Genomic DNA, 15,502 nt, shown 5'->3' with positions numbered 1-15,502 from the left:
AGATGCTCTATTAATCTTTGCTTTTTCTCTCTTCTGTTGCTAAGCATCTGTGTTCCATTTCCTCTACAAAGCAGTCCAAACATTTTCACCAATCCAATTATGCCTTTTTTCCTCGCCGTTATTACGTGCGTAAGCCAACATAGATGAGAGACGCTTTGAAAAGCGATGGTCAAATGAAGCCAAAACTGCGGCATCATGCTCTCTTTTCCAAGTACATTTAGTCTGTTGTTTGTTTAAATTTAAAAAATATTAAAAATATAATTAGTAACGTTCAGTTGCTTTTGTGGCGGCCTATGCAGCCACAAATGGACATGTCACTTCAGTCTTTTGTGGAGGCATTTCCCCTCACAAAATTTATATTTTGTGGCTGAAAAAACCCTCACAAATTTTTAAACATTTAACTGGATTTTGTGGCTGCCTAAGCCCTCACAAAATCACAATGTTGTATTTGTGAAGGCTTTTTCGGTCACTAATTTGTGAGGGTTTTATTCGGCCACAAAATATTTATAAAGTTGGCCACCAAATAGTTTTTTTCTTGTAGTGAACCTTCTTTTCTCTCTCAACTCAAATATTCTCAGATATATTTTAAACGTCTGAATTAGTCAATTTATACGTATATTTTTATATATTTGAGAATAGTGGAGGTGAGAGAAGAAACACTTTAAAAATAAAACATATAAAAGCCTAAATTAGATGTTGAGACAAACATAGACACAAATTACCAAAAAAAAACTTTGAATTTAAATCTTGAATAGCCACAACTGCACGCAATTGTGCAGTCAACACATCAAAGACGGTCCAATAAAAATCATATAATTTGAAAATAAACTTTAAAATTTTAAAAATTTACTTTATTTTTTTATTATTTGATTAAGATCAGATAGTCTCTAATGTTAATTGTATGCATGTATGTAGTTGTGACATCAAGGAATTCAAATCCTAAAAGTTTATCACTCTTGAGAAAGACATGGAACATATGGAATACATGAAGTGCACATTCCCTTTGCATTTTTACACGATGCATGAACTTCCTCTCCAATAGAAGAAGTTATGTTAATCCCTTCTAGTATAATGTTAGTGCAACTTATGGCTTCATCACAATTTAATTGGATTGCATGCTTAGAAATAGATGTTCCCCTTATGTTGCGAAAAGTTACATCACTCACTTTCACTGCATGTACACTATCATATGGATTGTATTCTTGATCAATAATCACAGGATTATAGGCTTCAATAACTGTAATATCCTCAAATGTTACTTTTCTTGCATATCCATGTCTTCCCTGATTTAAAAAATACACAAAATATCTAAGTGTGTTATAGTCACAATTTGAGTGATAGGAATAAATCACATATCCAATACTAATTAATTGAATTTATATATTTTTAATAATTATATTATTTATTTCCATTTAATTAGTGACTAATATTGGTCAAAAAATTCATTGGACGCACATTTGTCCCTAAATATTTATTCTTTTAATTAAATTATTCAAATTATAGCTTACCATCCATGTCTTAATTCTAGCTCCATTTGTCGTTCCGTTAAAGGTGCAATTTCGCACATATATATTTTCCACGGATTCATCTGCTCCATTTCTTCCTAGGCTCCCCACACTACAATGCATCCCAAACAATTTAATTATTGATCTAAACACACTTAAATTTATGTTGAAAGCAGAAAAAATAACTTGGACTAACCTGATGCCATGACCAGGTCCACAAAAAATTCCAATGATGTTTATGGAACTAGAACCGTGAGTAATGGCAATGCAATCATCACCTTAATTCAGTAAAATTTAAACAAAAATGTTAGTTTAGTTTTTGAATCAAAATGTATAAATAATGATGGGTCAATGAAAGACCCATTACTATAGTTTTTAGAAAAGTCTATCAAGGCCCAATTACTTTATAATTGTAAGATTTAAAAAGAAAATGCTTTTCGGACATTAAAAAAATTCATCTTTAGCCTAAATAAAGGAAAAATTATTATTATCTCCCTCCTTAAATATACATTCCTTCAAATTTACAATTGAATTAATTATTTCTTAAACAAAATATTCATAGTTAATTTATATTTTTCAATCAATAACTAAACAAAAATAAAAATTCCAAGGGTTTAGTCTAATAATGGTAAAAAAATATAGACATTGGTCAAATTAACATTTTTCTATAAAAAAAAATATAAGCAATAAAATTAAAAAAAATAATCATTAATAATTTTAATACTATTTCTAACTTCTTTAATAATATGCTTATTTTACGAAAACTAATTTTTTAAAGAACAAATGTGAGTGTAGCAACTTGATTTCAATTTTCATAAGAAACAGTTTGTGAATTACCTGTTTCCATTTTTGAATTCTCAATGATGACATTAGATGATTCTGCAATGTCAATACCATCAGTGTTTGGGATTTCATTTGGGGCAATAATATGCAATTTAGATATATGTGATCCATGACATTCATTTAAACTTATATGATTTCTTGGACTATTGATGTGAGTCAGTCCTCTAAGAATTAGATTTTCACAAGCATGAAAATGTAGAGCCTGCACATATAAGATTTCAATCTCAATCTCTAAATTAAAACATTAAGGGTGTTTTCAGTTCAATTAAGTTTTTCAATTTAATTATAAAATTATCATATTGTTCACTTTTTAAAATTAAGTAATTTTCATTTGTCATTTATTTATAGACTTTGATTTATTTAGTGTTTTATAACTCACAGTTGGTCTGTCACAGTTGGCATTGGAATAGCAATCCCACCTCTGAGAAACGGATCCATGTTTCTTTCTCATTGTTATTGGGCCATTTCCATGCCTCAATCTTGTTTGGGGCTTTGATTGTTCCCTCAAGCTGCCAACTCCAATAATGCATATAAAATAAAATAAGTTGCATAAGAAATAAAGAGTTTTTCTCTCACTTTCAATGTTTTTTGATTGATTAATTCAGATATGTATCTTGACAAAGAAAAAATATCTTAAGATTGACCAATCTAAAAAAGTATTCTGAAAACTTTTGAAAATATAAAAGGATGGGAGAAAAAGCTAACAAAAACAAAAGTATAATCTTGATCCATTTTTTATTTTTTGATTGTATATATAATGATTGCTAAGAGAATAAAACTATATAGATACAATCAACTATATGGTAAATTAACCTTTTGCAACAACAAAAATGTGGCAAGGAATTAAGAAAGGAAGTTGGATTCAAGTGATTAAGAAATTTTAATTAAAGATAAATTATTGAAAGATATCGACTTAAAATTCTAACTCAAATAGTTATTGATTAAACTTTACTTAACTTCTAGTCGAGTTATTAAGGTCTTTGATAATGAGAGGATTAAGATTAAAAAAAAAAAAAGATAATTACATAGGGTTTTTTCTAATTGGAATTTTGTAAAGATAAATTAAAATCATGTAATGAGATTCTGTAAAATTTAAAATGAATAATATATGTAGGAAAGAAAAATGATTAGATAATAATTTAATTCCTCTTAACTAAAATCTGTAATTTTTTTTTAAAAAGTCTAAAATTATATTATAATTGTCTATAAAAACTTAATGATTGTTACTTCAATTTTATTATTTAGTACGTATATTTTATCATAATCTCGTTGATTAATTTTTAAAATAGTTAATATTTCTGTCGAAAAATTAAATCTCCTTTTGTAAAAATAAATAAATAACTAATCCAATTTAACATTTTATATTGTCCAAAAACATTTTAATAGAGGTTTGAAATTTCGTCACACATTAGAGAAAAAATTCATTATATAATAAATAGATTGTAATTTACCTTTACATAAACTGTTGCAGATGAGTTGCAAGGACCTTGAAACCATAGAGGTTGCAAGATGAATGTTTTTCCTTTGGGTATGAGAAGTGTTGGGCTGTCATGAATTGCACTACATGTATCTTTCGATGTATCCACAAAAGCCTTTTACAAGTTGCCATTTAGTTTAACTTTCGATTTCACAATAAAATTATAATTAATGAATATCACATTAAAATTATTTACATGATAATTTTATATGAGTAAAATTTGTATTTTTTTTGTTTTGTTACAATAACTAAAAACGAAATATTGATATTTTATTTTGAGGGTTGGATAATGTATTTAGAGATCTTGCTATTGATATTCCTCGCAACACCATTGAATTATCGATAAATGAAATTGATAGTATAACGTACATTATTTTGAGGTTTAATTTAGAGGCTTAAAATTTTTGAAACATAAACTTCTAGCCTCACTTGCTTTGACCTTTATTTGATAGAGACTAAGAATTAAACCCTTTATTTTTATATTTGCATACTCATTTTTAGTAATTTCAATTCAAACAACTTTAAATTGCAGTAATTTGTTTAAATGCACTGAGTTCGTTTTGTAAAACTTACTTTGAATTACAATTTTTTTAAGGAAAATGTTAACATTTGTTTTTAGGATACATGTTAGTATACTAAAGATATAAATTTTGTATTCGAAATTGTGTACTATTGATGAAATCCTTAATATATAAATTGTGCATTTTATTTAATGTTAGCATGGTCCTATTTTAATCCTTTTATAGTGTGAGATTTATATATTAATCACAATTGAAGGTTGATGCAACCCTCCAATTTTTTTTGACTTTTACCGAATCATGATTTCTGGTAAACTACCAAATCCTACACTGTATTTGAAAGTGATATACAAAATCAGAGGGAGATGAACATTTACCTTAAGGGTTTTGTACCGTGCACCCCCCACTTGTACCTCCCACCCCCTCATCATCAAGGAAAATTCCAAATTGCCACTAATATTATTAGTAAAACCCCCAAAAAAATTCTCTTTTTTTTTTTTTTTTTTTTCATCCATTTTATTCCAAAGTTTGAATTGTCTGAATTACATTTGCAAACATTCGAACCTTTGAAACTTTTGAAATCCAAAAGTAAGATAAATTTCGAACCTTTGAAATTTTCGAAATATTAACTTTCTAAATTTCGAAAGTTTTCATGAACATAAAACTTTCGAAGTTCAGTTTTTCCAAAAATTTACAAGATAAGCTTTATTTGCTTTATTTGCTTCCAGGATATGCTTTATTTGAGTAGTTTTTCAGGATATGCTTTATTTGCTTCCATACATTGTATAATAATAAATCCGAACTAGATGAATGGTTTTATGTGAATAAACAAATGGTACATTTGTGCTGAATTTCATGTTTCATCCATTTCGATTTCATTCTCAATAGCAATATTCTGTCATTGAGCCAAGCAACTAATTGTAAAGGAAAAAAATGGATATAGATACGGAAACCGAGCACGAATAATTGCAGCATTACACGCACTACTATAGATATGAAAACCGAGCATGAATTGACGATAATTTAAAAAATGACGCTGATATTTAAAAAATGAAAGTGGTTGAATGTAATCATATGTGTCAGTGTCGTGTTGGATATAGACATTTGTCAAACACAGAACCTGACATTAACATATGGACATGGGTAATCTGGCATATATAGATTTAATTATAACTCAATGTTTTTAATAATTGAAGCTCAAAATTGTTCAACAATTCCAAGCTACATATACATGACAACACCAATGTAATGTCAAACATGTAAAATAGAAACACAAAATGGCAAATAAAACAATAATAGATAATACAAAAACCTAGCCCAAGAACACAAATTTGGTAAATGATTAACCAAAATCTAATATAATTCCTAAGTAGCCTTATAAGGTTGAGTTGTAAGACCAAACCCAAATGGAAACAAAGGATCATAATGAGAATCACCAACATTCATTGGTAATTGATCAACACTCTTAAACCATGTTCTTGAAAGCTTACCACTAAATCCATAATCACCAAACAAAACATCAGTAACACCGTGACCTTCACTTCCAGGAAGCCAAGCAGCAACTAGTCCTTCAATTTTGTCAAGATATGGTTGAATCACAACAGGTCTACCAGTTATTAACACAACAACACATTTCACTCCAGCACATACATTGTTTATTGTGTCATATCCATGACTTGAAATTGTTAGGTTTAAGCTGTCACCACTTGTTTCAGCATATGGTTTCTCTCCTACTACCACTATTGCATATGAAAAGTTGTTTGACTTTACATAGTCTAGATCTGGATACTCCTTGTAGATTATGTCGGTGTCTTTGTCAACTGTATTTTTTATAGCACTGAGAATTGTTGTACCTGTGAATATCAGTTGAGCAATGTTAGCATTATATTTTTGGAAAAATTGCATTCACCTTCCTAATGTGAGCACAAACACATACATCAAACACGACTCTAACAGATATAGAGGCACGAGTAATAATTTGTGAAAATGAAAGGGATTGAATGCATTAGATATGACTCATAGTTAGTGATAAGTGGACAACTCGTTTGAGCGATAACGATTTTTAATCTGGACCATAATATTTAAATACAAGTTGTACACTATGAACCTTAATCTTAATTTATAATAGAAAGATATTGCACCAACTTTGCAGTCAAAGACGTAGGCATAATTGGCCGAATTCCTTGATCAAATATTATGTGTTCTTTTATTGTGCACTTCTATATCTTTATTCTTTTGAGTCAGGCTTGTTGTTCTAACATAATGTAACCATATCTGTTGGTGTCGTGTTAGTGTCCAACACCGAAATATTTCAGACACCAAACATACCTTTAATATAGAGCATTGGTGCTAAGCCATTTTGGTTTTTAATTGAACACTAATCATCCTTTGTATTTGTTGAAAAAATTGCACACACACCCTCTATTAAATGGGAGGCGTATGTAATTAAAGTATTTTACAAAATAGAGGGATTGTGTTTAAACATATTTTAACGAGACGAGTGCAATTTTTCTTGATATTTTTTTATACTTGATAGTGTCAAACAATAAAAAAAATTAACAGTCTCATAAGTGCAGTTAAGATAGTAGAAAACTATAGAGACATTTGATGTGTTGGGGTGTGAATTTGAATTCAATGACCATCTTCTCAGTATTTAATGTATATGAGTTTTGCTGCTAGACTCTTAAAAATAAATATAAGTAAAAAAAAGTAGAGAAGGAATTTACTATATACCACTAGTAATGTGGTTGCCACTAAGTCCTTGCCATTCAATAGTCCATCCACCACATTGATAACCTAGATTATCAGCATGGCTTCCAGCAACAAGAATTTTTGAAGCCTTTTTAGGAAGAGGAAGCAATGGCTTATCAGCATTTTCACCATTCTTCAATAGAACCAATGATTTCCTCACAGCTTCTCTTGCCAATTCTCTATGCTCCTGTCAAATCATGATGCCAATATAGTAGTTTAACATTATGGACTACACTTTAATAGTATATCTAATATCGTGATCGAGAAAAGTAGATTGTGTTTGTTTGCACGCTAGTAAATTATAATGACAATATAGTATCAAATTACCATATAAATTTATATGGACTAAAATTATATTTAATTCTGAGTTGATTGACTGACCTGACTTCCGAGCTGATCGACAAGACTGTAATCGGCCAATGGATTCTCAAATAATCCCATAACAAACTTGACTCTCAAAATTCTCTTCACTGCATCATCGATTCGACTCATCGGTATGGCATTGTTCTTCACTAGGAAGGTTATGCCATCTATGAACTCAGTGTAGTTATATGGAATCATTATCTGCATCATTACAATGGTAAGTATCAAACATCATATATTCTATGTATATAAAATCAAATAACAATAATCAATAGACTTGAAAAAAAAATAGTTTACCATGTCAATACCAGCATTGACAGCAGTTTGGATTGAGTATGTGTAGTTAGCATGAGGAGTGGAAGTTATCCTGTCAATTCCTTGAAAATCTGATATGACAAAACCCTAAAAAAAACATAGAATCTTAAGCATATACTAATATTTGATGATTGATAATAATAAAAAATCTATCCAATGTAGTGTAAGAAGATTTTATTGTCAATCAAATTATGTGAAGTAATTGCATCACGCGGTTTTCAATCTCAACTGTCTGATCTCAAATTCACGACTGAAATAGTTTAAAACAGATTTTGTAATTGTATAATCTGAAAATTAAATATAAGATTAATGGTTGAGGTCGTGTATAATCCAAATCCTATTGGAATACAAATCCTTTTATCAAACTTAAAAATCTATGACTCGTCATACTCATCAAATAATGTGGCAATACACGTAACATTGGTTATATGTGTAAAAAAGATTTACACAGACAATACATAGAAATTAAACTTTTTAATGTAATCATTTGTAATTTTGAAATCAGAGGTGCATAAGGTAAAGTATTATTACCCTGAAACGGAGTGTGTTCTTGAGGAATCCAGTGATTAAATCGCGATTAGCATGCATTTTTTCACCATTCCAGCTTGAGTAAGAGACCATGATGGTTGACACACCTTGAATAATTGAGTTATAGTAAGCTGGCATGTGAATGCTGAGCAATTCATGTCTGCTTACAACTGTGTTGTTCTCGTTGATTCCTTTTGTTGTTCCACCATCACCAACAAAGTGCTTAGCACAAGCTGCAACTTTCTTGCTGTGCAAGCAAATGACAGCAAAAATTAAACACCAAATAGAGGTTTGTTCAAATTTCGTTACGTTAAAGTGCTATAATGTCACTATCGTCACTATTTAACAACATTTTAGACCAAGTAACGTATCATAGAACAATAGTGTTTTGTTCCAGATCTAGCATAGTATAACGTTATAGCTGCTATTTACCAACATTGAAAGATTGTGTAAGGAAAAATGGAACAAGGATAGGAAACAAGGATATAAATAAAACATCAACAATATAAATTCTTACTTTCCGGCAACAAATGGAACACCCTTTGGCGAATTCGAAGGGATGTCACCTTGAAGTCCTGGAATAATCTCAGTCATAGATTGAACTACTGTATGATCTTCACTATAACTTTCATAACATCTACCCCATCTTGGATCTCTACAAACCTATACAAACAAATATGTTATAAGGTAGGATAAGTGTTGTCAATCACATATATCAGAAAATAACTATTTGTTCAAATTCCACTACAGTGCTACAATACCTCTATAGCTGCGTTATTCGAAATACTTTGTATCAAAAAACATATCCCGAAATAATTGCAATTTATTCAAATTCTACTACATTATAACGTTATTGCTGCTATTTGACAACACTGAATAGAAGAGTCTTCAAGAAATAAATTTGTGATTATCTCAATTACCGCAATGCAAGGCGCAAATACATATGGAATTCCAGTTGCTCTAGCTTCAAGAGCAGTTGCCTCACCAATCTTCTTCACTAGTTGAGGGTCTCTATAGGTTCAGAAATAAACCTCATCATCAATACAAAGAAGCATACAAAAACAAATTACATTAAACTAATGTTTGAGTAGTGTTACACTCATCAATAACTTTTTACACGATATGTATTGTATCAAATTAACTGTTGGATTACAAATTTATATCATATAAATTATCTTTGTGTAATTTTTTAAACAAATTCAAAATCATCTGATACGTCATTGAGATAATAGACTAGGCAAATTATAAATAAAAAAATTAAAAGAAGGAGAATTTTCAACAATAGTCTAAACACAAATGTCATGTTCCATTTACCTAAAGCAATTAAAATATGAATACTTTAATAGAGGAAAAGTTTGATAAACATCGCTCATAATCTTAAAAAGTAATTAAGATCTTGCAGTATAATATGAGTATCAACCACTTGTAATTAATTATTTATTAAATAATTAATCATAATTGTTTATTTGGTTAGTTTACCAACCTAAAAAAAATGAGAGCACAATTTGACAAAGTTTTGGTTGCAAAGATTTTTTTTTTTTCATTTCTTGTAGACAATAAAACTATAATATTTCAACACACAGGACAAGACCTTTGAATACAAGAAATGATTAATACTCAAGAATTGAAAAAAAAAAAAATTCACACATAAAAGAATACAAGAATTTTAGTCATTTACCTTGTAGCTCCTAGACCAATATTGTGAGGAAAAATAGTTGCTTTATAGACATTGTTATGGCCATGAACAGCATCAATTCCATATATCATTGGAATTCCAAGCCTAGTGGATAAAGCACCCTTTTGAAATTCATTCACCATATCAACCCAATCCTTTGCACTAGCTTGTGGCTTAGGAACACTTCCACCACCACTTAGTAAACTCCCTATAAAAACAAACAAAAAATTTTCTTCCTAATTCACACTATTTTTCATTTCTATTATTTTTTATTAACAAACAAAAAAATATATTTATAATTCACATTATTCGATAGATAGTGAACAACCATTTTGATCACTGAATAGATTGAAATTACAAACACATCATCAGGTATCTTTTTTGTTAATAATTTTAAGGATTAACTTGATAAATGAAACATAATATCAATGACTAAATAGATTAATTCAAAAGTCAAATTGACTAAAAAAAAAATATTTAGGTAATTTTTTTCAACTCATGAATTATTGTTAGAGTAGTCTCGCCTCACATATCGAGAGTCAAAACAACAATTTATCCATTTGAAATATCTATTAATTTTTATTCAAAACTAAGGTTTAAAATAGTGACAACACTCACATTAAAATCTTTAATATTACATTAAATTACAGATAAATGTGGTTGATGCACATTGAATCAGTTGTGATAACACTCACATAAACGCAGAGATATAAAAACCTTTGATGTCACAACTCAATTCGCGTTAGCCAAACATTTTTAAAAATCTTGTTAAAATTTAAATTAAAAATACATACTACAAGAAAAAAACTTACCAATATAATACTTTTTCATCACATCAGCAGAAGCAACAGTACGATCAATCTGAACCATCTGACCAACTTTCTCTTCCAAACTCATCCTACCAACAAGATCCTTAATTCTAGTATTCAATGGTTGCTTTGGATCTTTGTATTTCAAATACTCAGCTTCAGCCATAGCTACCCAACAATGCAAAATCAAAAACCCCACCAAAAATATTGTAGCTTTTGCCATTTCTTCCTCTCAAAACAACTTCACAATGAAATCACAACAAAAATTTCAAAGTCAGTATTGTATATAGAACTGTCAATTTGACAAACCTCTAATTATTAGCTCATACCCACATGTTGGAGTGGTCAAAAAATTTTATAATTGAAAAGGCCCTCAGAAAGTAAGCCCCCCCTAAAATTTTGGGGGTTTAATAGGCTATAGGCCCACGTTTTCAAAAAAATAATAATAACTTTTTTTTTTCGATTTTTTGACCGATAAAAGAAATTCGATTTTTTTCGAAAATTATCTATTTATTTTTCTCACAAAATTTTTTGAGAAAATAAATATTTTTCGAAAAAAATAAATTTCAAAATTTTTTTAAGAAAAATCTCAATATTATCAAAATATTGGGGCCTACAAGCCCCCTGAGCCCCCTCTAGTAAACCCCATGAAATAATGAGCCAAAATTTAAAAAAAGTAATTTTTATAAGGGATCTAATATTAAGAGTTTAATAAAAAAAAGTTAAGAAACCTAATAGTTGAGGGACCTTTTGACAGTTCTAATTGTATATATATGACACTCACATTAAAGACGCAATCATTATCATGACTAACAACAATTCAAACAAAAATCATTATCATGTCATTAATGAAAAATCATTAATTTGAACAACCTTATCATATCATTAAGTTTTTTGGAAAAATCGTTATCTTGCTATTAATGAAAATAAACAACTAAACAATTTTTTTGGAAAAAAAAAAAAAAAAGAATCTTATAAAACTGAACCATTGATCCAATAGTGCAATACTCATTCCAATGAACAACAAAAACTTAAATCCTCAAACGCCAGTGAAAAGTTACATTAAAATTATTTTTTTAATTTTATTGTCTAAATTGATTGAACCATAAAATCGACTTTAAATTATTAAAGTCAGTATTGTATATAGAACTGTCAATTTGATAAACCCCTAATTATTAGCTCATGCCCACATGTTGGAGGGGTCAAAAAATTTTATAATTGAAAAGGCCCCCAGAAAGTAAGCCCCCCTAAAATTTTGGGGGTTTAATAGGCTATAGTCCCACGTTTTCAAAAAAAAAATAATAACTTTTTTTTTTCTGATTTTTTTCGAAACTATTTTTTTTGAGAAAAAAAATTGGTTTTTTTCGAAAATTATCTATTTATTTTTCTCACAACATTTTTTGAGAAAATAAATATTTTTCGAAAAAATAAATTTCAAAATTTTTTTAAGAAAAAATCTCAATATTATCAAAATATTGGGGCCTACAAGCCCCCTGAGCCCCCTCTAGTAAACCCCATGAAATAATGAGCCAAAATTTAAAAAAAGTAATTTTTATAAGGGATCTAATATTAAGAGTTTAATAAAAAAAAGTTAAGAAACCTAATAGTTGAGGGACCTTTTGACAGTTCTAATTGTATATATATGACACTCACATTAAAGACGCAATCATTATCATGACTAACAACAATTCAAACAAAAATCATTATCATGTCATTAATGAAAAATCATTAATTTGAACAACCTTATCATATCATTAAGTTTTTTGGAAAAATCGTTATCTTGCTATTAATGAAAATAAACAACTAAACAATTTTTTTGGAAATTAAAAAAAAAAAGAATCTTATAAAACTGAACCATTGATCCAATAGTGCAATACTCATTCCAATGAACAACAAAAACTTAAATCCTCAAACGCCAGTAAAAAGTTACATTAAAATTATTTTTCTTAATTTTATTGTCTAAATTGATTGAACCATAAAATCGACTTTAAAATATTATTTTGACAATACAAATGAAAAATCAACCGTACCATAATACCCTTACGTTAAGAGTTTATTCTTTTTTAATATAATGATATAACAATTGGTTGTACCAAAAAATCGACTTTAGAGATCCATTATTAACATCACAAATAAACATTGAAATGAAATCTGCAAAGTACACAAGAAACAGAGTGGTGCCTACCTATTTACTAGTTTGAGTTTTCTACAAAATAAACTTTGGTGGTCTACAATGTTATAGACAAAAAAAGGGTGAAAGAGACATAAATGTGTTCTTTTCCAAGACAAAAGTATCAAAAGTGTAATAATGTGATGATTTGTCATGTAGTAAGAGTTTGGTATATAAATAGACAAAAAAAAGAGTCTATACGATACAGTTACCGTTTGAAAAAAGCATCAAGTTTATGGTTTATCCTTATCTCAATTAAATTAAGCAACAACCAACATTACTTTTTTTTAAATTTTAAATAAATACCAAATTAAATATGGTTTTCCCAAAATGTCCTTTTTGGCCACTCAACTTTTTAAATATGGCAATTTTGATATTATATTTCTAAACTAATACTTTTAGCCTTCTATCTTTAACTCTTTTTTTACAAATTCAAATTATTTGATTTTGATCGAATTGAAGATGACATGGATAAGATTTTTGGCTACCCAATATCATGTAGGATATTAATAAATAATAATTTAGAATAAAAAAAACAGAGGGCACATACATGTAATACATATTTTCATCTCTTAAGTTGTTGATAGTATTTTTTATTATTTAATGAAAAAAGGTCCCTAATGTCAGTTGAAGAGATAAGAGCCTTTGGATTAAAAACTTTTTTTTAACTATATCATTTAATTAATATTATATTATCAAAACATTATATCTTACTTTTCATTTTATGATAATAAAAAAACACACAAAGGATTAAATAAAAAACAACAATTGTTAATGTTAAAAAACATTACAAATTAACGTAAAAAGGATACAAATGAGAAAAATTAAAGTAAATGATTACATATAATTGATTTATAGATCTTCATTAACTACGAGCAACAAATACAAGCTAACTACCAATTATCTATATATTTAATAGTTAATAAGAGTAATTTAATAAATTTATTACTATTTTTCCTTTTATTTATAGTCAAATCTTAATATTTGTTAATCCAAGGAAACTTAATATAGTCAAATACTTCATATAATTATCTATATATTTATAGTCAAATCTTAATATAGTCAAATATAAGCTAACTACCAATTATCTATATATTTACTATTTTTCCTTTTATTTATAGTCAAAGCTTACTATATATTTAATAGTTACTATTTTTCCTTTCTATGTGCATATTTGGAGACTAATTTATTCTCATTGAACTTATCATATTGATATTATATGATTTAAATATATGATTCATCTTTATAGTTATGTGTTATTTTGATTTTAGTGTTCCTAAGTTTTTTTGTTTTTTTTTTTTATTTTTGTTATTGTAAATATATTTTTGTTAGTTTTTTATCATTGTTCTTTTGTTTTAGTTCATATAAAATTAATTTTTATTTGAATGAGTTCTTGTAATAGATATAATATTTGATTTTAATTCTCAATTATTCGAGATATAATGAATTGTAAGGACCAATTTCAATAAAAATCAATTTTGCACGGACTAAAACAAAAAAACAATAATAATAAATAAATAAATATATTTACAAAGATAAAATTCAAATAAAAAAATTTACACAAAAAAAACACGTATTTGTAAAACCAATCATATATTTATATTTAATTTATATTTAAGCCTACAAAATTTCATCTTAAATAAACTTCTTGTGTACATAAGCTTTTTCAATATTTTGAGGTCAACATTCTACTTAACAAGGCTAACTTTAAAGTCTGAATGGGAAACTTGGCACAATTCAAGATTCTATTTCTTATGACTTGTTAACACTTCAAAAATTTCGCTAAAATAAAACAAATTACAATTTTTTTGACACAGAAAAAGAAAATTACTATTTGTTTTCCTCTTTTTGTGTTTATGTATTTTTACTCTAATATAAAAAATAAAATAAAAAATAAAAATAAATAAATAATATATAACATTTGTCCAGAACTTAAATTAATAATTATAATTATAACTATAATTATAATAATAATAATAATAATAATAATAATTATTATTATTATTATTATTATTTATTATTATTATAAATATAGAGTGAGTAAAATTAATTTATGGTGTAGCACAATTTCCTTGGACCATATCATATAGTGTGAATTAAGGTATAAACATAAGAAACCTTATTTTCTTAATAATAAAATAAGAAATCATTCACGTTAATAAGTACAATCATAAACGAATTAAAGTAGCGTCAAAAGATTATTTCATATAAATATTAGAAGACAATCTTCTAAAGAGATTTAGGAACTTGTGATAATCAAAAGTTATCTCAAGAATCAAATACAACAAGTGTTCAAATTGTTATGAACCAGATAATAAAGAGAATGATCAATATGATCATTTGATACCTTAGAAAATATGTCCAACGATATATTATAAATTCAAACATATATGAAAATAAATACAAAAGTCAAATAACATCTTTATGAAAGAATCTTAAAAGAAATATATCATATTATATATAAATCATTCAAGAGAATGATTATTGTATCTTCAAGATAACATCTTCATGGAGACAGTGTCCAATACATTCATACTTATACTAAAGC

General features: G+C 27.7%; 1 protein-coding gene and 1 pseudogene across 1 annotated transcript; both read right to left on the bottom strand.

Moving 5' to 3' along the window:
* Positions 1-950: 950 nt before the first annotated feature.
* On the bottom strand, positions 951-4,771 carry LOC113785472 (probable polygalacturonase At3g15720; annotated as a pseudogene).
* A 739-nt stretch (positions 4,772-5,510) lies between these two features.
* On the bottom strand, positions 5,511-13,078 carry LOC113785395 (uncharacterized). Its single transcript, XM_027331706.2, has 10 exons — positions 12,970-13,078; positions 10,788-11,025; positions 9,979-10,183; positions 9,221-9,311; positions 8,818-8,963; positions 8,304-8,547; positions 7,755-7,859; positions 7,476-7,658; positions 7,077-7,281; positions 5,511-6,196 (listed from the first exon to the last, which is right to left on the bottom strand). Exons 2-10 carry the CDS (start codon positions 11,005-11,007, stop codon positions 5,709-5,711), a joined length of 1,887 nt encoding a protein of 628 aa, XP_027187507.1. The 5' UTR covers positions 11,008-11,025; positions 12,970-13,078; the 3' UTR covers positions 5,511-5,708.
* Positions 13,079-15,502: the final 2,424 nt, after the last annotated feature.

Source organism: Cicer arietinum, chromosome 2 (genome assembly GCF_000331145.2).
Source record: "Cicer arietinum cultivar CDC Frontier isolate Library 1 chromosome 2, Cicar.CDCFrontier_v2.0, whole genome shotgun sequence".
Lineage (NCBI taxonomy): Eukaryota > Viridiplantae > Streptophyta > Magnoliopsida > Fabales > Fabaceae > Cicer > Cicer arietinum.
The sequence above is the reverse complement of the archived record's forward strand: the minus strand, read 5'-3'. Positions and strand labels throughout refer to the sequence as shown.

Excerpts from the sequence above, each read along its gene's own strand:
- LOC113785395 (XM_027331706.2), bottom strand. The coding sequence starts at position 11,007 with ATGGCAAAAGCTACAATATTTTTGGTGGGGTTTTTGATTTTGCATTGT. Across the intron at positions 8,964-9,220 it reads TATTTGCGCCTTGCATTGCG|GTTTGTAGAGATCCAAGATG; the intron begins GTAATTGAGATA and ends TTGTTTGTATAG. Across the intron at positions 7,860-8,303 it reads AGAACACACTCCGTTTCAGG|GGTTTTGTCATATCAGATTT; the intron begins GTAATAATACTT and ends TGTTTTTTTTAG.